Genomic DNA, 18,387 nt, shown 5'->3' with positions numbered 1-18,387 from the left:
TGAATTACTCAATGCAACTCCTTAAATTCTCCAAATTTTTTAAAACTTTTTTAGAATGTGTAATTCCATGTTTGTACCAAAAAGATTACTTTGGTAGTATTTGCTTGAAGGGTGAAGAAAGTCATTTAACTTTTGTAGAACAATTTGGTAATTCAACTTTTACTTTGGTTTTTTCTACTTATAATATAGTATTATTATTATGATGATGATGGTGATTATGTAACAGTTAGGTACAGCTCTAGGAGCTCAAGGTACCTCCAATTACATTACACATAAGTCTTGAGCCACTTGACTACTGAATTTCCCACTCAATTTACCATCAACCAAAATGTTTTTTCAATCTTGAAATTTCTCCCAATGTTCACTACACTCCCCAATTAACTTTCTGGATGTTGATGACAATGGTCTTCTCTGTAACAGAGAATTGTTGGGCAAATCAAGGAACATTCAGCTGATGTGTAGGTACCAATTACCATAAGGAAATAATACAAGGATTTTATTATTGGAAAGTATCAAAAATCATATACAAGCACTGATAATGCTTCTGCACACATAAGATTATTACAAAGCAAGATATGACAATATTGTTGAGTTGGGGCCAGTCCATTTATTTAAGGTACAGACTACAGAGTATGGAAACTACATCCTACTAAGGAAACTTTCTTTTTCTGTCTTAACATGGCTTCTGGTAATATCATTCACATTGCAGCAGCCAGCAAGAGCCATTGTCTGCTCAAGTTCATTCTTCAGCATTTCAATTACTTGCTTTACCCCAGACTCTCCCTTAGCGGCCAGGCCGTAGATAACCGGTCGACCAATCTGCACGAATATGTATTAGCTTAAATTACAATGATAGTACTGTCAGTGTGTATATAAGTTAAGTCAGTTTCTGTAAGTCATGTAAGTTTACCAGAACAGCTTTTGCGCCAAGTGCTAAGGCCTTGAATATGTCTGTTCCTCGCCTAATTCCTCCATCAAGAAGAACTGGAACTTTGCCTTGAACAGCATTGACCACCTAAAACCATTGGAATTTAAGGAGGAATATATGGAAGCCAATATATATACGTTGAAAGATTTTGGTTCACTTTTGATGGAGACATTTGGATTAAAGAGGAGATTTCAAATCTATTAATCTAAAAACTTTTAAGAATTCAAATAACATATTTCAACTTTCAATTGAAAAGAATTCAAATGAGCTTTGTGTAGCAAGACATCAATCATGTAAGGAAGGAAATCACCTCTTCAAGAACAGAAATAGTAGCTGGAGTATAATCTAGTTGCCGAGCTCCATGGTTAGAGACAATAATTCCTGCAACTCCTGCTTCAATTGCTTTGATTGCTGCAACAAAATAGTATAAGAAAAATCTTTGGAAGAGATTCTCAATTGGTGAGACTTGGTAGGGAAATCAAGTTTATATCTGTAATTAATACATGTTGAAGCTTTTCCTATCATCTTAAAAAATATAAAAGAAGCTTGCTAGAAGATATACTTTGACAATTAAGTATGTATACGTATGTATATATGTCGAGGGTCTATCAGAAACAACCTCTCTACTCTCACAAGATAGGGGTAAGGTCTGCATACACACTACGCTCCCTGGACCCCGCTTGCAGGATTATACTGGGTATGATGTTGTTGTAAGTTAAAACGATATATCAAATATTCAGTGTGTTCCATGGAAACTTATATGGAATTTAGAGAAACAAGTACATGATATATGGAGGCGATTAGAGATTCTGTTGACTTGAGCTAAGGTTTATGATAAATATTATACCATCTTCACTAGTGAGAATGCCCTTTATCAGAATTGGCAACTTGGTAACTGATTTTAACCACGCTATATCCTGCAAAGTTTCGGAGAGTGTGAGGATTACAGAAGAATAAGGTGAATAATATATCGTATTGAACTGTGAAAACTCTTATCATTCTCTAAAGTATTTTGTGGCTTGGCTATTTTACATATTTTAACATGCATTGACATCCTCAACAAATTTTGCATTCAAGGACCAAGACTATATTTCATCGTATGATCTTCTAATGTGGTATTAAGTAACACATATATTTAACTTTTAAATCTTGTACCTTCCAGCAAAACGAAGGGTCAAGAGTTTCTGCAGTGTATGCTTCAACAGTTGAGCTTTTGTCCTGCAGAATTTTATTTGTGGATTAATAAGCATAGTCTATACTATTTGCAAGTTGACATATCGAAACTAATAAAAGAGAACACTAATGCATATAGTAGGAGGAACCAGCTAATTTGTGATATTGTAGTCCTGCAAAATAAGCTTGTTTCTTTAAGGAGTTTCAAGTTTTCCATGTTTGAGCTTACATGTAATTTGTCTAATAATTGGTTTTAGCAAAAAACCAGAAATTAACGGTTTAACTTACAGAAACAACTTCAGTTGATATAAGACCTTCAAAGTTCCCCAACCGAGGTGCGATCATCCTGCAATTCTGAGTCTTAGTAAGATTAACACAAAACCATAAAATTCTGAATGATGAAACCGATAAAGTATGAAAAAGATTTTAGCTAGACTTCAATGACAAACAAAACATTATACACATTACTTATTCTTTATATCAGCCTCCTTTTTTCCAAGTCTTGGAGTATCAGCAGTGAGAATTATAGCCCTGAATCCGCTGCTCTCAGCTTTCCTTACCACAAGTTCTATTATATCTCTCTTGAAAGCCTATTGACAAAGAATAAATAACCTATCTGTTGCAGAACACAAAATCAAGTGAAGATATATGAAGATCATGAGAGCTGGGAATAATAAGTTACGAAAGTTTGAAGGAAGCGAACAGCATTGCAGCTTGAAGCAACCTCCTCCACTGTGCATGTAGACGTAAATGCCAATCCCTATACCCAGAGAATTCAGTATCCACACACCAGAATTCGAAGCTGATCTTTTTATCTTTAAGGAAAATATTACCATGATTACATTACATGCTGCTGCACCTCTAGCTGTTGCAACTTCTCCTGTCATAGATACAACAGCTTTATGGAATAAGTGCGACATGGTACGTTCAGCTAACAGACTAAGGTAAAAATTGATTTTATTCAAACCTTCAAAATGTGCCAATTGATGTGAGGAAGTTGGGGCAACTATAATGGGAGCCGACGTCTTGTTACCAAGTATAACAGTTGACATGTCTATTCTGCTCACATCAACAAGCATTCTTGGTCGAATACTGATTTCATGAAAAGTTAGTTCTAGAAATCTCTGTCAGTTGCCAACTGAAGAGCAAGAATTACAAACTTACGTGATTCTACGAAATGCTTCTGTATTTTCTTTTAGTGTATACTGATCCTCAGCTCCTCCTGCAAAGAAGTCATAGTACATCTTTGGAAGAGCTTGCCTAGCTAGCTCTTCAAATTCATTTATATTAACTGGTTCACCTGCCATTTAGCCTGCATACACGAGCATTCGTATGTTAAAAATTCTCTCATTGTAGAATTTTGTTTTTCTTTTGAGAGCAGAATTTGGGGTTTTGAAAGCAAAAATTAGTACCTGTAGGATACAGAGAAGAGTACACGTCTCCAGTATCTCCCCTTGCTGTTTTTAGAACTTATAGATAGCCTTTCGGATTGCTGCGCGCAGCTTTTAAATGATCAGAGGATTACTGTTTCCATCTCCATGAAATATAGTCAAAAGTGTGGGGGTCCGGGGTTGAAAGAAATAGGCATGTGCCTATACACTAATCACTTGGCTGCAAATGATTCTTGGAAGGTGAAAGGCACCAGGTCAAGAAATGAAAGAAGGGAACATAACAGCTGAGAAAGAAGGGGGAGAACTTGTGGTGTAAATCATCTCCGTATTGGTACAATTTAATATCGCTTTTATGATTCTAGCAGTAGCTTGATGGTAATGAAGATTTCAGTGTGTGAATTGATTGGAATGCTGACTTTTTAAAATGCAATCCAGGTGAAGACTTTATCAAGGAGGTTTTGATGATTTGGCCCTTCTATATTTTTGGAGGTGAAGCTTTTATGAGCTTATGTTCAGAAGGTTCTGTTATATTGTGATACGACCGGAGTTTATAGATCAACTAGGATTTCACTTTTATGAGTTCTGAATTTTAGTCAAGTGTTAATAACTGAACATATTTAAAGAATTTCTTAACACAAATACACTGTTTGAGCAAAAGTTACTGGGTTCGGCAGAACTCACATCTGAGCTTCTACCCCTGCCCCTCAACTAAGGCCACTTGAGGAACTCATTCCTGTTATTTACTTTGATTGATCCATTTAATCTCACTCTTGTTAATTTCTTGTTAACACATTACTAAATCAACAGTTTCTTGTTTACATAATATTACATCACTAATTTATTGGAAACTCTTTCTTAAATCATTGATTTCCTCATCCGAAAATGTCTTAGTTGAATTAGCTCATGAAAAAAAGGAACTCTTATCGTTCTTGTTTATCTGGTTATTCTCTTACAGTTCATAGTCATCATATCTTCTGGATTTGATAAGTAAAATTAATCTTGCTGAATAAAACTTTCAGGTAAAAAATAACAAGTACGAGTAACTAAGGAAACTCAATTCTCATACACAATCTTTTAATTTCCATTTTCAAGATTTATCCTACAATGGTGAAAGACCCTTGTGGTCCGACCCTTCCCCGGACCCCACGCATAGCGGGAGCTTAGTTCACCGGGCTGCCTATCCTACAATGGTGATAAACAAAGCATAGCATCTGAAAGTGGATCAGTTGTACGAGAATCCTAAGCAAAAGGGAGCATCTCATATGGATTAGTTGGCCTATATCTGCTTCGGAAATTGAAGTTAGAGTCCAATAAGCTAAGTAGGTCCACGGAAATATGACAGCTTATTACAGGTTACCAATCAATGCTATTTAAATAGACTTACCTGCAATTACTTTAAAGTGACCTGATTGTATAAATATTTTTTTACATCATCGGTGCGTAGAACTTAAACTCATTTAAATAACAGAGGATGGAAACTACATCCTACAAAGGAACCTTTCTTTCTCTGTCTTAACATGGCTTCTGGTAATGTCATTCAGCGTGCAGCAGCCAGCAAGAGCCATGGTCTGCTCAAGTTCATTCTTCAACATTTCAATAACTTGCTTTACACCAGACTCCCCCTTAGTGGCCAGGCCGTAGACAACCGGTCGACCAATCTGCACGAATATGTACAGTAAGATCTCTCTATAACAGCATCCCTATATAACAGTCATTCACTATAAAAATCAAGTTTTCTTCATAACCGATTTTTTAAGTTATATTTTACCTCTATAATAGTTTTTTACTTATAACAACAATAACCATATTTATAACAGAACGTTCTTTGTAAAATTATCCATTTATACCAGCCATATAGAATCATTAAGATTACTATAATAGTTTTAAAAATATGCACAAAATCTTTTCCATTAAACAAAGTTTATATCTTGCGTAAGATATAAGATTTGAAGATTTGCACATGATATCTTTTCCATTGGACAAATTCCCAAAAATATTTAGATAGAAAATTTAACTGTTAAGCTCTTAGATTGTCTTCAACGGAAAGTTATTTGATACCTTTTTACTGAAAATTTGGACACGAATCTTCGCCAAACATTTTATCGCTAGTAAGAGAATAAATTTACAAAACAAGCTACAATTACAAAGTTCTTTCATCAATCTTGAAAAAATTTATTTTTCTAGGTAGCTTTAAAATGTTTGTCTTAGAGTTTAAATATTTACACGTTTAGTTATGAATTTATTAATAATGTATTAGCTTTTTCAATATTTAACTAGTGAAATGTGCATATCTTTTGAGATTTTAAATTTAAATAATTTTCTTATCTTTTATATGTAATATTGAAAAAGGAATTTATTTTTGGATCATTTTTATCTATAACAGCCAAAAAATATTTAAACGTCATATGTTGTTATAGGTGTATAACAGTCATTCACTATAAAAGCCAAAAAATATCGGAACAAACGAGGTTGTTATAGAGAGGGTTGACTGTATTAGGTTAAATTATACTGATAGTGTAAAAATTATTTATATTATCAGTGTATATAAGTTAAGTCAGTTTCTTTAAGTCATGTAAGTTTACCAGAACAGCTTTTGCGCCAAGTGCTAAGGCCTTGAATATGTCTGTTCCTCGCCTAATTCCTCCATCAAGAAGAACTGGAACTTTGCCTTGAACAGCATTGACCACCTAAAACCATTGGAATATATTGACCGCCAATATATATACGTTGAAAGATTTTGGTTCACTTTTGATGGAGACATTTGGATTAAAGAGGAGATTTCAAATCTATTAATCTAAAAACTTTTAAGAATTCAAATAACATATTTCAACTTTCAATTGAAAAGAATTCAAACGCGCTTTGTGTAGCAAGACATCAATCATGTAAGGAAGGAAATCACCTCTTCAAGAACAGAAATAGTAGCTGGAGTATAATCTAGTTGCCGAGCTCCATGGTTAGAGACAATAATTCCTGCAACTCCTGCTTCAACTGCTATTATTGCTGCAAAAAGTAGTAGTACATGCCAAGTCTTTAGAAGAAATGCACACTCAGACTTGGTAGGAAAATTTGAAGCTTTTTATGCAAATAGCTAAAGGTTCAGCGATCATAATTATACCATCTTCACCAGTGAGAACGCCCTTAATCAGAATTGGCAAATTGGTAACTGATTTTAACCATGCTATATCCTGCAGAAGTTTTGGAGACTGAGGATTCCAGAATAATATAGTAGATCATATATTTGTATTGAGGGGAGCCTTGGCGTAACTGGTAAAGTTGCTGCCATGTGACGAGAAGGTCACGGGTTCGAGCCGTGAAAATAACCTCTTGCAAAAATGCAGGGTAAGGTTGCGTACAATAGACCCTTGTGGTCCGTCCCTTCCCCGGATACCGCGTATAGCAGGAACTTACTACACCGGGCTGCCCTAACATATATTTGTATTGAACTCTAAAAACCATGAAACGCTGATCCTTCTCTAATGTACTTTGTAGCTCAGCAATTTTACATATGTTGGCACTCAAGAAATTTGAGTTCATGGATCAAGACTGTATTTCATCATATCTTCTACTGTGGTACTAAGCAGGGCATTTTACATATGTCTCAGCGAGGTATAAGTCTCGAAATATGGGGGCGTAAGCCCCATGGGTATTTAATTTTTAATATTTTATAAAATAATATAATTATAGTAAATATTTATAAACAGGTAAAATTATATAAAAATTGAAGAAAACTATAAATATGTGAAAAATATATATATAGATGTGCTCCATCCCCACAAAAAACTAGTCAAAATAATCTATTATACGCTACTTACAAGCACAAGTAACTTGAGTCGAAAAGAATAAAATTTTCTACATGGAGGAACAAAAAGGATAACTAACCTGCAATTTGAACTTTGAACTAGCTGTTATGAAGGAGAATGAAGTTCTCTATGTATTTGTAAAAAAATAAATTGAATATTCATTGCTTTTGGGGATATTAGCAGACTAGCGGACAAGATAAAGGATTGGAAAAGAACATAAATTAGGGCTTAAAAAAGGTCTTGACTTTTAAATTTAATAGATTTCAGTTCTTTTTTAAAAAATTTGAGTAATTACAAGCTGACTTTTGAGAATTTGGGTATTATATGAAGGACTTATGCAACAAATTTTGTTTTAATTTGAAAAAGTCTATGGGGCTTATGCCTCACTACAAAAACGCGCCTCAAACGCCGGGCGTACGCCCTGAACGCCCGAGCGTACGCCTCTTGAGACTTTCGCCCCACACCATCGCCTCGCCCCAGGGCTCGCCCCGAAAATGCCTTTTAAAACACTGGTACTAAGGAATGCATACATTTAACTTTTAAATCTTGTACCTTCCAGCAAAGCGAAGGATCAAGAGTTCCTGCAGCGTATGCTTCAAGATTTGAGCCCTTATCCTGCATAGTTTTATTAGTGGATTAATAAGCATTGTCTACACTAGTTTCAAGTTGATATATAATTGCTTTTTATAAAAAGCTAGGATATTAATGGTTTATCTTACAGAAACTACTTCAGTTGTTATAAGACCTTCAAAGTTCCTCAAGCGAGGTGAAATCATCCTGCAATTCCGACTCTTTGTTGATCAACACAGGATTCCAAAATTTATTAAGTAGTAAAATGATGAAACCGACATCTTCCAGATGAGATGAACAATGAAAAGAATTCAAGTAAAAAGGATATACAACTTACTTATTCTTTATATCAGTCTCCCTTCTGCCAAGCCTCGGAGTATCAGCAGTGAGAATTATAGCCCTGAATCCATTGCTCTCAGCTTTGTGTACCATAAGTTCGGTTATATCTCTCCGTTTGTAAACCTATTAACAAGGAATAAAACCCAATCTGTTAACAAAACACAAAAATAAGTAAAGATATATGAAAATCATGAGAGACAGGAATAATAATTTACATATGTTTGGAAGAAGCGAACAGCGTTGCAGCTTGAAGCAACCTCCTCAATGGTACATGTAGCCGTAAATGACAATCCCTATGAATCAAGACAACTCAATATTCACACACCGTTAATTGGGAATGGATCTGCTATTTTGGAAAACTATTACCATTATAACATTACATGCTGCAGCACCTCTAGCTGTTGCAACTTCCCCTGGCATAAATACAATGGAATAAGAGTTACATAGTACGTTCAGCTAACAGACTAGGTAATTATAATTGATAAGCAAAATGGTTAAAAATACCCCTCGACTGCACGAAATATCTTAATTTTATACTTTGGGAACATTCGTACTTGCCATTAGCAGTTTCATATTTGCCCTTGACCCTAACATAGCTCCAATTTGAGCTCCACTAAAATCAAGGGCAAATACGAGACTAATTCGCTAATGGTAAGGTATGAATGGAAGTAAAGTATATAACAGATGGTAAATTAAAATATTTCACATAGTAGAGGGGTAAATTTGGACCTTTTTCACTAAGTAATTTTATCCAAACCTTCAGGATGTGCCAATTGATGTGAGGAAGTTGGGGCAACCATAATGGGAGCCGACGTCTTGTGACCGAGTATAGTAGTTGACATGTCTATCCTGCTCACATCAATAAGTATTCTTGGCCTAATACTGAGTTTCTGAAAAGGTTAGTACTATGATCTCTGTTGCCAAATCTAAGAGAAAAAATTCTACAAACTTACGTGATTCTACGAAATGCTTCTATATTTTCATTTAGTGTATACTGATCCTCAGCTCCTCCAGCAAAGAAGTCATAGTACATCTTTGGAAGAGCTTTCTTAGCTAGCTCTTGAAATTCATTCACATTAACTGCTTCACCTGCCATTTTAGCCTGCACACACCAGCATTCCTATGTCAAATTCCTCTAATTTGAGACACTAAAAACAAGACATATTGATTAAACAGAACTTGAGATCAGAATTTGAGGTTTTGAAGTAAAAGCATATAGTACCTGTAGGATACAGAGAAGAGTTCACAGCTCAAATTTGCTAATGGATGTAGTTGAACTTAAAGATAGCCTTTTTGATTAGCAGAAAACGAACTGATTAGCAGTATTTCGATCTGTGTTTTGGAAGTTTCCGTTTGTCTTTTTAATATTATAGCAAGTATTTTGATCTAGCATCAACAGGGTAATATGATGTCCGTGCCACAAGTGGAGCTACTTTTTGTCGATTTCATGTGATTGCCCAAGAGTTGTAACTTCATGGGTTTCCATATCCATCTAAAAATCAAACGAAGAAAACGAACAGAAAAGAAAAAAGACAAAAGAAATGAAGAAAAAAAGGCAGAGAGATAAAGGGAAAATGAAAGGTGAAAGGGACAGGACAAGGAAAAGATCAAGAAGGGTGAGAACGAAGGGGAGAACTTGAGTAAATCGCGTGATTGGTACTATTTACTTTTCCTGTTCAGATATCAAATTCTAGCAATTAACTTGACGGTAATGAAGATTCCAAGCATATGAATTGATTGGAATTTGGAATACTGACTTTAAATGCATCCCAGGTCATGCAGAATAAGACAAGAACAGAAGATTAAAGTCCTTAGTTAAAAAAAACTAATAGAAACCCATCAATAAACTCAACATCTGAGAAATTACGGGCTCTTTCGAAATTGTTTGTAGTCAAAACATGTAAGCCCGTCCTTTTACCATACCATCCGAAAATTGGACGTACAAAATTCGATGTCATTCAGTCTTTCCCTTGGAAGCAGAATTCATTTAATTCTTTCATGCTTCAAGACGCTAATAATTGAGATAGAAAAAAAGCAGCAGAACTCATTTTAGTGGACACTGGAAATTGTACACACTGAGGCCTAATTTGATTTTGCTTTAACTTCTCCAAGTCGTGAACTTTCATCTCTGGAACTACAATGACCTCGCCGGAAGTGTTGAGGTTAACTAATAAGACCCAAAAAAAGGAACATATGTCAAAGAGAATGCAAATCGATATCATTTCTTAAAATTTAGCAACATAGTTCATCCATCACGCTTCATTTCCTCTCTTTTACACTAAAAAACTGGTGTGGCTCGACTAGCAACCACAGCTGGAAAGCACGCACTACACATGCTGGACAACTGAACTCTCAGGTGGTCTTCTGGGTGATAAAAGGGGCATATCAAAAGTATCTTCATCACTGAGCTGCATCTTTATGGCAACATCACCAAATCTTTGTTCTAACCCAGAAGAGGAGAATGACAACTCCAAGGACAATAGCAACGGGCGCCCATTTCCGAATCAAAGCCTAAAGATGTAAGAAATGAATCAGTAATTAGAGCAACGTCAAAGAACCAGATACACATGCATAAAGAGAAAAAGTGAGCCGATAACCATCAGTTACATAGGTTGCTCGTCTTTGCGTGTATCTGATAACAAGGTACCTAAATCGAGAACCAGAAAGAGAAACCATATATGATAAACTGAAGCGTACTTGCTGATTGAACTAGTCCAAGGCAAAACTAGTCCAGTTCCAGCCAACATCTAATCCTAGTGCAAGTAGAGCTAGAATGGAGTGATTTTCACGGGTGATATATCATGCAAAAGACTATTGTTCACATTCTTAAGCCAAGCTGTGTGATCAGCAAGAGAAAATTCATTCATACTAACAACTGCACAAGTCAAGCCCCATAAACTTCAACAAGGTTTTCATACATGACATTGCTGAAAATACTAATGAACATATGTTTAGCTTCTATCTGCATTTAATTCTTTCTGAAACATTGCAAATGCAACATGACTCGTGCATTCTAAGGGAACCCAAAGAATGAATACCGAGCTTTATGTTCTTTCAGATCCTTGTACAGCTTTACTGTTCCTACTAGCTAAAAGTGAAAGTACAACTTTCAAACAAAATTATGAGGTCATCATCTAGTGAACACAATGAAACTAACCTGACGATTCAAGTCTTTCGCTTTATCAGCATATATCCGGGATTCAGATGTCAAGCGACTAGACATCTGACTGACCTCTGCAAAAATTGATGCATAGACAAGCTAGTCACCTACTATGATCATAAATTTTATAGAGAATAGGACAATGAACATGGGAAGGGTGAAAATAGAGGGAGAACCAACTAGATAAAAAACCATACATCATCATAAGTGTCTGATCAATGTCAAAGCTACAAAATTTTCAACTGACTAATGCCATGTGCCTTTCGGATTTAGAAAAACCAAATATTGTCAGAACTGATGCAACTCTTAATTCTATTTGAACAGAGTTGGATTTGGGTCCACTATTTTTACACCAAAACCATCATAATTTTTCTCAATAGTATAGCCAAAACCCACTTTTCTTTAGCATGGACTTATTGATTCCATAAAAAAATCTCATCGCACAAGTTCAGAACCATTCTTACTTCATATTAAATTAGCACAACACTAAAACCAAAAATTGTTATTTTCTGTCTTCAACAAAGCATATAACCTGCAGCCTACACAATTATAACTTAAGGGGTCGTTTTGTTCACATACTAGTTATACGGGGATTATTTATGCGGGATTAATAAAGAAGGATTGTTATGCAGTGATTAAGAATGAGGAGACTGTTATACATGGATTATTTACTTTAAAAGGGCAGTTTTGTCTTTAAATAATTTAATCCCAGCACTGCTAATACACGTATTCATATATCCCCCATAAGTTAATACATAGATTCTTGTATAACATAGTGCATGTATTATTTAATACTGCTAACCAAATATTGCGTTAGTTACATCAAGACATATAAACTATGTCTTAGAGTTGTGATGATACACTACCAAATAGACACTACTTCTGGCAGGTTACTATGCGAATTTAAAAAAAAAAAAATGTCCACCATTAACTGGTAAATGAGGATAACAATATCAATCAACTATGTCCTAATCGTGAATTAGTAGGGTTTTGCTATAAGAATCTTTTGTATCCACTCTGCTATATTCAGGTCTGTTTCATTCCAATAATAATTTAAAAAAATTAAGACAAGTTAAGTTGAAAGAATAGATTCTCTAATTCTTACACTTATCGTACATGGACATACAAGTCTCTAACCAGACTAGAAATACTCCTTACAAACACCGGAAATAATGCAAGTGTAATGATACAAACTCAATGTTGATATCAATTGATTGGTATTGCTTATATAATAAACTGAAAAAACAAATTAACAGCACAATGCTTTTGAGATTATCAAATTGAAGAAATCCAGAACGACGAGCTAATGTTAATATAAGATACTGAAGATAAGGAAATGTTAGAATAAGAAACTTACGATCCAACTTTTCACCAACACCAAGAACTTCTTGTACATTTCGAGTCATTATCTGATGAACTTCGTAAAGCTCATCATTCAACTTAGAAATATTGCGTTGAGTTCTTGTATCCTGGTACAGTTTCTTCGTCTTCTGTATGAATGTATCTTTTTACAACAGGGAAAAAATCACATAATGCAAGTATTAGAAAATCGGTGTCAACGAAATATAGTTGGAATGCAAAGGCGTAAGAAGAACATAATTTCTTACCAAACGTAAGAAGAACATAATTTCTTACCAAATTTAATAAAAGCATATGGTCTAGCAGCAGTTTCAATTTGACTCCCATTTATACGCTCAAACTCATTCTTAAGGTCCTCCAGGTATTGAAAGGTAAGTTTCTTGGGATAAGAGCGATCACACATTGTCAAATAACAAACATGTCCTTCAATGATATAACTGAGAACATGGGTTAAGAGAATACTAGATACATGAAAGGGACTTATTCAAGAGAGAGCATAAGAGACAGTAGATCAAATATTACAGGTAGTTCAGAAAGTACACATGACTAAAGAAGTAGTAAAGGCAACAATGGTTACTCCAAAAGTTCACATATACTTAGGATGATTAAGTTAATGATTAAGATGCCAAAACATCCTTTAGATTTCATATTCAGTCAGTCATGTTAATGATGAAATTGATGCTACTCATAAATCCAGGAAAAAAAAAACTAAAAATACAATGTTTTAGCTGTGAAATCTTATCAGGTGGAAAAACAATTAACCAGACCAAAAGAAGGAATGTGCAAAATGGGACCAAGAGTATTTAACAGCTTCTACACATCCAAGGCAAAATCTCATTCATCAAAAGCACTAAGTCAGCCACACTGATCATTTCGGAAAAAAAACCAGAAAACTCCATCTTATCTGTTAAATTGCAACCGAAAAAAGAAGTTAAAATCTATGAATGCTGAACATTCCATCAACTACTAGAATTTTCCTTCTAATTGGTATTGTGACTTGGTAGAGTTTTCAAATTGAAATACCCCCAATAACCAGTACCGACAAGGGGCAGAATGATTATTAAAAATGTTAAATATTCATTAAAAGTCTCTAACGAATCCCACCCCCTCCCCTCGCAAAACCCTATCAGAAGAAATAACTTGTCAAGCTCAGACAGGAAGTTGCCGAATTCTCTTGTGCTTCGAGAGTGAAATCAAAACACATCATAATGTACATCGGAAAGTACATGAATAAAAGGATACTGGAAGATATAAGGTCCAGTTTCAATAGACATCCTTGAAGCGTCATTTTGGCGCATTGACAGGTTCTTGAATAAGGCCTTGACCTGCTGTTTGTAGAAATCTGCATCTGGAACATCACGACCGTCATCCAGCCCCTCCGCTAACGGAAGGCCATCAGTCACACGAGCAATCAGAGTCAACTTCACCATCTTTCTTCCGCAAGCATATAACTACAAGCGAACACAAAAGGTAAGAGTTGAACTTTTTGCCGTCTTAATTTCTTATAGGATCATCTATGTCAAACAAACTCCCACGAATGACAACAACTTCTTTTTTATTTTATGACAGTGGTGTTCGGGCCAACTTGCGAGCACCTCGACTATTACACTAGGTACCTGCTACATAGATACTAGGTAACTCTATCGGGAAAAAATCACCAACACTTTTTGCTTCTGCTAGAATTTGAACCTGAGATATCATGGTTCTCCTCTGACTTCATTGACCACCCGGACACACCCTTGGGTCCCACAAATGACAATAACTAACTAATGCATTTACTTTGTCAATGCAAATGTTTGCTTTCTAGGAGTATCAAATAAAAGTAAAACACCAACTATGTACATTTTAACAGTAGAAGTCAAATTCTATAACTTAAGAGGATCTAACCCTAACATTTCAAACCTACGACATTCAAATTCTAATGTAAAATGAATAAATTAAATTGAATAAACATAATATCAGGCAAACGAGTTGCATTAGCAGCATAGATCGAGATTACCGATCGATCATACGCGTCTGTGACCCCTTAAGTTGCAGTTCCCGATCCGCTTGTTTTGATAAATTTGTTAAGAATTTGAATCGCTAGTTCTGTAATTCTCGAATTTTTCAGAGAAAAGAACAGTATATAGTACTGTCGTATATTTATAGCTGTAATAAATGGGATGGGAGAAAAGATTTTGCAGAGATGGAGGGGAGGGGGGTGGATAAATGTAAACGGCGTTTCTACATTTGACATAAGCTGTGCTGAGTTGTTCGATTTTGTTTGGGAGACGGACGTGTAGGTGGGCCCTATGTCTGGGGGTAAGGATGACGGCGTTTTTATATTTGCATAACCAATTCGTTATTCGTTAAGTCCATAAACAGTTTACGTAACCGGGACACACACGCAAAAAGATTAGCCATATATATACATACACACATATATACACATATACACATATACACATATATACATATACACACAGACGGACGTGTAGGTGGGCCCTATGTCTGGGGGTAAGGATGACGGCGTTTTTACATTTGCATAACCAATTCGTTATTCGTTAAGTCCATAAACAATTTACAAAATCGGGACACACACGCAAAAAGATTAGCCATATATATATATATACACACACATATATACATATACACACACATACACACACATATATACATATACACACATATATATACATATACACACAGACGGACGTGTAGGTGGGCCCTATGTCTGGGGGTAAGGATGACGGCGTTTTTACATTTGCATAACCAATTCGTTATTCGTTAAGTCCATAAACAGTTTACGTAACCGGGACACACACGCAAAAAGATTAGCCATATATATACATACACACACACATATATATATATATATATATATATATATATATATATATATATACATACATATATACGCGTATATAACACCATACATATATATATATATATATACACACACACACATACATACATACATACATACATACATACATATATATATATATATATACACACACAGTAGTGTGTACGCAGACCTTACCCATACTCCGGAGGAGTAGAGAGACTGTTTTCGATAGACGCTCGGCACAAGAAGATGGAACGAGACTATGCAGCAGTAACAACAAAAGAAACCAGAAAAGATAACACCAGTAATACAATAACCAAGAAATAGAGAGGAAAACAATAACACAAAGCAGTAATAATGGCGCAGTACTATACACGCAATAGAGTAATATGGACACAACAAGAGCCACTAACATCCTAAGACAAATCACTACCAGACTAGCTTCCTACAACCCTAATGAAGTACCAAGGACACAACTGGAGCCACTAGCAGCGTAAAACACAACATTATCAGACTAGCCTCCTATCTCCTAACCTACAACCCTAATGCTCGACCTCCACAATTTCCTACCAAGGGTCATGTCCTCGTAAATCTGCAGCCGCCCTATGTCCTGCCTGATCACCTCTCCCCAATACTTCTTAGGCCGTCCTCTACCTTTTCTCATACCCGTCAAAGCCAGTCGTTCACACCTCCTTACCCGAACCATCTAAGCCTAGCTTCCCACATCTTGTCTTCTATGGGAGCCACGCCCACCTTCACCCGAATATCTTCATTCCAAATCTTATCCAGCCTAGTGTGCCCACACATCCATCTCAACATCCTCATTTATGCAACTTTCATCTTCTTGATATGAAAATTCTTGACTGGCCAATACTATGTACCATACAACATGGCTGGTGTAACCACCGCTCTATAGAACTTGCCTTTAAGTTTCGAAGGCGACTTCTTATCACACAAGACGCCAGACGCTAATCTCCATTTCATCCACCTCACCCCTATACGGTACGTGACATCCTCGTCAATCTCCCCATCCTCCTGGATAACCGACTCCAGGTACTTGAAGCTCCCTCTTCTTGGGGATGATTTTAGAAGCAAGCCTCACGTCCATGCCCGCTTCTCCCGACCCGCCGCTGAACTTGCACTCCACGTATTTTATCTTAGTCCTGCTCAACTTGAAACCTTTAGACTCAAGGGTCCATCTCCAAACCTCCAACATCTCTTTAACACCGCATCGTGCCTCATCAATCAGAACTATATCATCAGCGAATAACTTACACCATGGCACCTCCTCTTGAATATGGTGAGCCAGTGCGTCCATCGCCAGAGGCAGAGCAAATAAGAACAGGTTGAGCGTAGATCCTTGGTGTAACCCCATAACAACCAGAAATTCCTGTGAATCCCCCCCCCCCCCCTACCACAGTCCTAACCCGAGTCTTAGCTGTCTTATACATGTTCTTAATCACCCTAATATACGCTACCAGAACACCTTTCACCTCCAGGCATCTCCAAAGGACCTCCATTGGGGACCTTGTTGTATGCTTTTTCTAGGTCAATAAATACCATGTGCAAATTTTTCTTCCTATCCCTGTACAGTTCGACCAACCTCCTAATAAGATGGATAGCTTCCATGGTGGAACGACCAGGCATGAACCTAAACTGGTTATCGGATATCGACACGAGCCTCTTCACCCTCGCTTTCACTACCCTCTCCCACACTTTCATGGTATGACTTAGTAACTTGATGCCCATGTAGTTGGTACAATTCTGGATATCGCCTTTGTTCTTGTATTGCGGTATCATTGTACTCCACCTACAATCCTCTAGCATCTCCTTCGTCCTGAAAATAATATTAAATAATCTAGTTAGCTATGAAATCCTACTCTACCCACATACCTCCATAATTTTACCGAAATTTTGTCTGGCTCGGTTGCTCTGCCCCTTCTCATCTTACGCATAGCCCTCACGACCTCCTCAACCTTAATACGCCTATAGTAACTAAAATCTTTGTGGTTGTCGGAGTGTTCCAATTCACCTAGCACAATATCTCTGTCCCCTTCGTCATTCAGCACCTTATGAAAGTACGTCTTCCATTTGCGCTTAATCTGAGCATCTTCCATCAATAGTCTGCCTTCCTCGTCCTTGATGCATCTCACTTGGTATATATCACGATCCGTCCTCTCTCTCGCTTTGGCCAGTCGGAACAACTTCTTGTCCCTGCCTTTGTCCCAGTTCTTCGTACAAGTGACCAAACGCTGTATTCTTAGCTTCCGTGACCGCTAACTTCGCCAACTTCCTAGCTTCCTTATATCTTTCTCTGTTCATCCGCCTATCCTCATCTTCTGTACTCTCCACTAACCTCCGGTACGCCCCTTTCTTTTCTTCCACCTTTCCCTGGACCTCAACGTTCCACCACCAGTCACCCATGTGATTGCTCGTGTAACCCTTCGAGACCCCTAACACCTCTCTCGATGCCTCCCTTATGCAGTTCGACGTCATCGCCCACATACCGCTTGCATCCCCACTACTCCTCCAGGGCCCCATAGCCAACAACCTCCCCTCCAGCTCCTGAGTTATATCCTTCGTCAAGGCGCCCCACCTAATCCTCGGACGACCCCGAACCACCTTCTTCTTCCTCTTTATCATGATGCCAACAAATAATGCATCCCTATTTATTATAAATCAAAAATTTTAAAAATATTATATTTTTTATAATCACTTTTTATATTTTATAGGAAAGTATAAATATATACAACTGATCCCTCAACTTATCGTTCTCTCTCTTCTCCCTCAACTCTCTCTCTTTTTTCCCTCTCTCTTAGCCCTCGGCAAAGCCGCCGTCC

The 18,387-nt window shown here is 36.7% G+C and overlaps 4 protein-coding genes across 5 annotated transcripts; all 4 read right to left on the bottom strand.

The window, feature by feature from the left end:
• Positions 1-475: 475 nt before the first annotated feature.
• On the bottom strand, positions 476-3,652 carry LOC107809921 (peroxisomal (S)-2-hydroxyacid oxidase GLO4-like). Of its 2 annotated transcripts, none has more exons than XM_016634617.2 (12): positions 3,514-3,652; positions 3,266-3,413; positions 3,069-3,193; positions 2,935-2,981; positions 2,784-2,861; positions 2,570-2,691; positions 2,390-2,447; positions 2,084-2,146; positions 1,776-1,845; positions 1,239-1,339; positions 911-1,015; positions 476-819 (listed from the first exon to the last, which is right to left on the bottom strand). In XM_016634617.2, the coding sequence occupies exons 2-12, from the start codon at positions 3,406-3,408 to the stop codon at positions 640-642; spliced, it is 1,092 nt and encodes a 363-aa protein (XP_016490103.1). In that variant the 5' UTR covers positions 3,409-3,413; positions 3,514-3,652; the 3' UTR covers positions 476-639. The 2 variants fall into 2 exon arrangements, with proteins under 2 accessions (XP_016490103.1, XP_016490105.1); XM_016634619.2 differs by having other exon boundaries at positions 3,069-3,160.
• Positions 3,653-4,786: 1,134 nt separating this feature from the next.
• Positions 4,787-9,692, bottom strand: LOC107809920 (peroxisomal (S)-2-hydroxyacid oxidase GLO4). The gene is made up of 12 exons (XM_016634615.2): positions 9,424-9,692; positions 9,155-9,303; positions 8,959-9,083; positions 8,568-8,614; positions 8,417-8,494; positions 8,200-8,324; positions 8,012-8,069; positions 7,845-7,907; positions 6,608-6,677; positions 6,392-6,492; positions 6,075-6,179; positions 4,787-5,150 (listed from the first exon to the last, which is right to left on the bottom strand). The coding sequence occupies exons 2-12, from the start codon at positions 9,295-9,297 to the stop codon at positions 4,971-4,973; spliced, it is 1,095 nt and encodes a 364-aa protein (XP_016490101.1). The 5' UTR covers positions 9,298-9,303; positions 9,424-9,692; the 3' UTR covers positions 4,787-4,970.
• A 588-nt stretch (positions 9,693-10,280) lies between these two features.
• Positions 10,281-14,859, bottom strand: LOC107809923 (25.3 kDa vesicle transport protein SEC22-1). The gene is made up of 6 exons (XM_016634620.2): positions 14,720-14,859; positions 13,963-14,171; positions 12,997-13,157; positions 12,719-12,865; positions 11,359-11,435; positions 10,281-10,712 (listed from the first exon to the last, which is right to left on the bottom strand). Exons 2-6 carry the CDS (start codon positions 14,148-14,150, stop codon positions 10,629-10,631), a joined length of 657 nt encoding a protein of 218 aa, XP_016490106.1. The 5' UTR covers positions 14,151-14,171; positions 14,720-14,859; the 3' UTR covers positions 10,281-10,628.
• Positions 14,860-17,011: 2,152 nt separating this feature from the next.
• On the bottom strand, positions 17,012-18,043 carry LOC142180398 (uncharacterized). Its single transcript, XM_075252616.1, has 2 exons — positions 17,715-18,043; positions 17,012-17,384 (listed from the first exon to the last, which is right to left on the bottom strand). Exons 1-2 carry the CDS (start codon positions 18,041-18,043, stop codon positions 17,012-17,014), a joined length of 702 nt encoding a protein of 233 aa, XP_075108717.1.
• Between the last annotated feature and the right edge of the window lie 344 nt (positions 18,044-18,387).

Source organism: Nicotiana tabacum, chromosome 4, assembly GCF_000715075.1.
Source record: "Nicotiana tabacum cultivar K326 chromosome 4, ASM71507v2, whole genome shotgun sequence".
Classification (NCBI taxonomy): Eukaryota; Viridiplantae; Streptophyta; class Magnoliopsida; order Solanales; family Solanaceae; genus Nicotiana; species Nicotiana tabacum.
The sequence above is the reverse complement of the archived record's forward strand: the minus strand, read 5'-3'. Positions and strand labels throughout refer to the sequence as shown.

Bases quoted from the DNA above. Each gene is read 5' to 3' on its own strand.
- LOC107809921 (XM_016634617.2), bottom strand. From the start codon at position 3,408: ATGGCAGGTGAACCAGTTAATATAAATGAATTTGAAGAGCTAGCTAGG. The intron at 2,147-2,389 runs GTAAGTTAAACC...AAAATTCTGCAG, and splicing joins TATCAACTGAAGTTGTTTCT to GACAAAAGCTCAACTGTTGA. The intron at 1,846-2,083 runs GTACAAGATTTA...GAAACTTTGCAG, and splicing joins ACCCTTCGTTTTGCTGGAAG to GATATAGCGTGGTTAAAATC.
- LOC107809920 (XM_016634615.2), bottom strand. From the start codon at position 9,297: ATGGCAGGTGAAGCAGTTAATGTGAATGAATTTCAAGAGCTAGCTAAG. The intron at 6,678-7,844 runs GTACAAGATTTA...AAACTTCTGCAG, and splicing joins ATCCTTCGCTTTGCTGGAAG to GATATAGCATGGTTAAAATC. The intron at 6,180-6,391 runs GTGATTTCCTTC...CAATGGTTTTAG, and splicing joins CTATTTCTGTTCTTGAAGAG to GTGGTCAATGCTGTTCAAGG.
- LOC107809923 (XM_016634620.2), bottom strand. From the start codon at position 14,150: ATGGTGAAGTTGACTCTGATTGCTCGTGTGACTGATGGCCTTCCGTTA. The intron at 13,158-13,962 runs GTATCCTTTTAT...CCATGTTCTCAG, and splicing joins ACTGGACCTTATATCTTCCA to TTATATCATTGAAGGACATG. The intron at 12,866-12,996 runs GTAAGAAATTAT...TGTTGTAAAAAG, and splicing joins ATATGCTTTTATTAAATTTG to ATACATTCATACAGAAGACG.
- LOC142180398 (XM_075252616.1), bottom strand. From the start codon at position 18,043: ATGACGTCGAACTGCATAAGGGAGGCATCGAGAGAGGTGTTAGGGGTC. The intron at 17,385-17,714 runs GTGATATATACC...TATTATTTTCAG, and splicing joins AGCGAGAGAGAGGACGGATC to GACGAAGGAGATGCTAGAGG.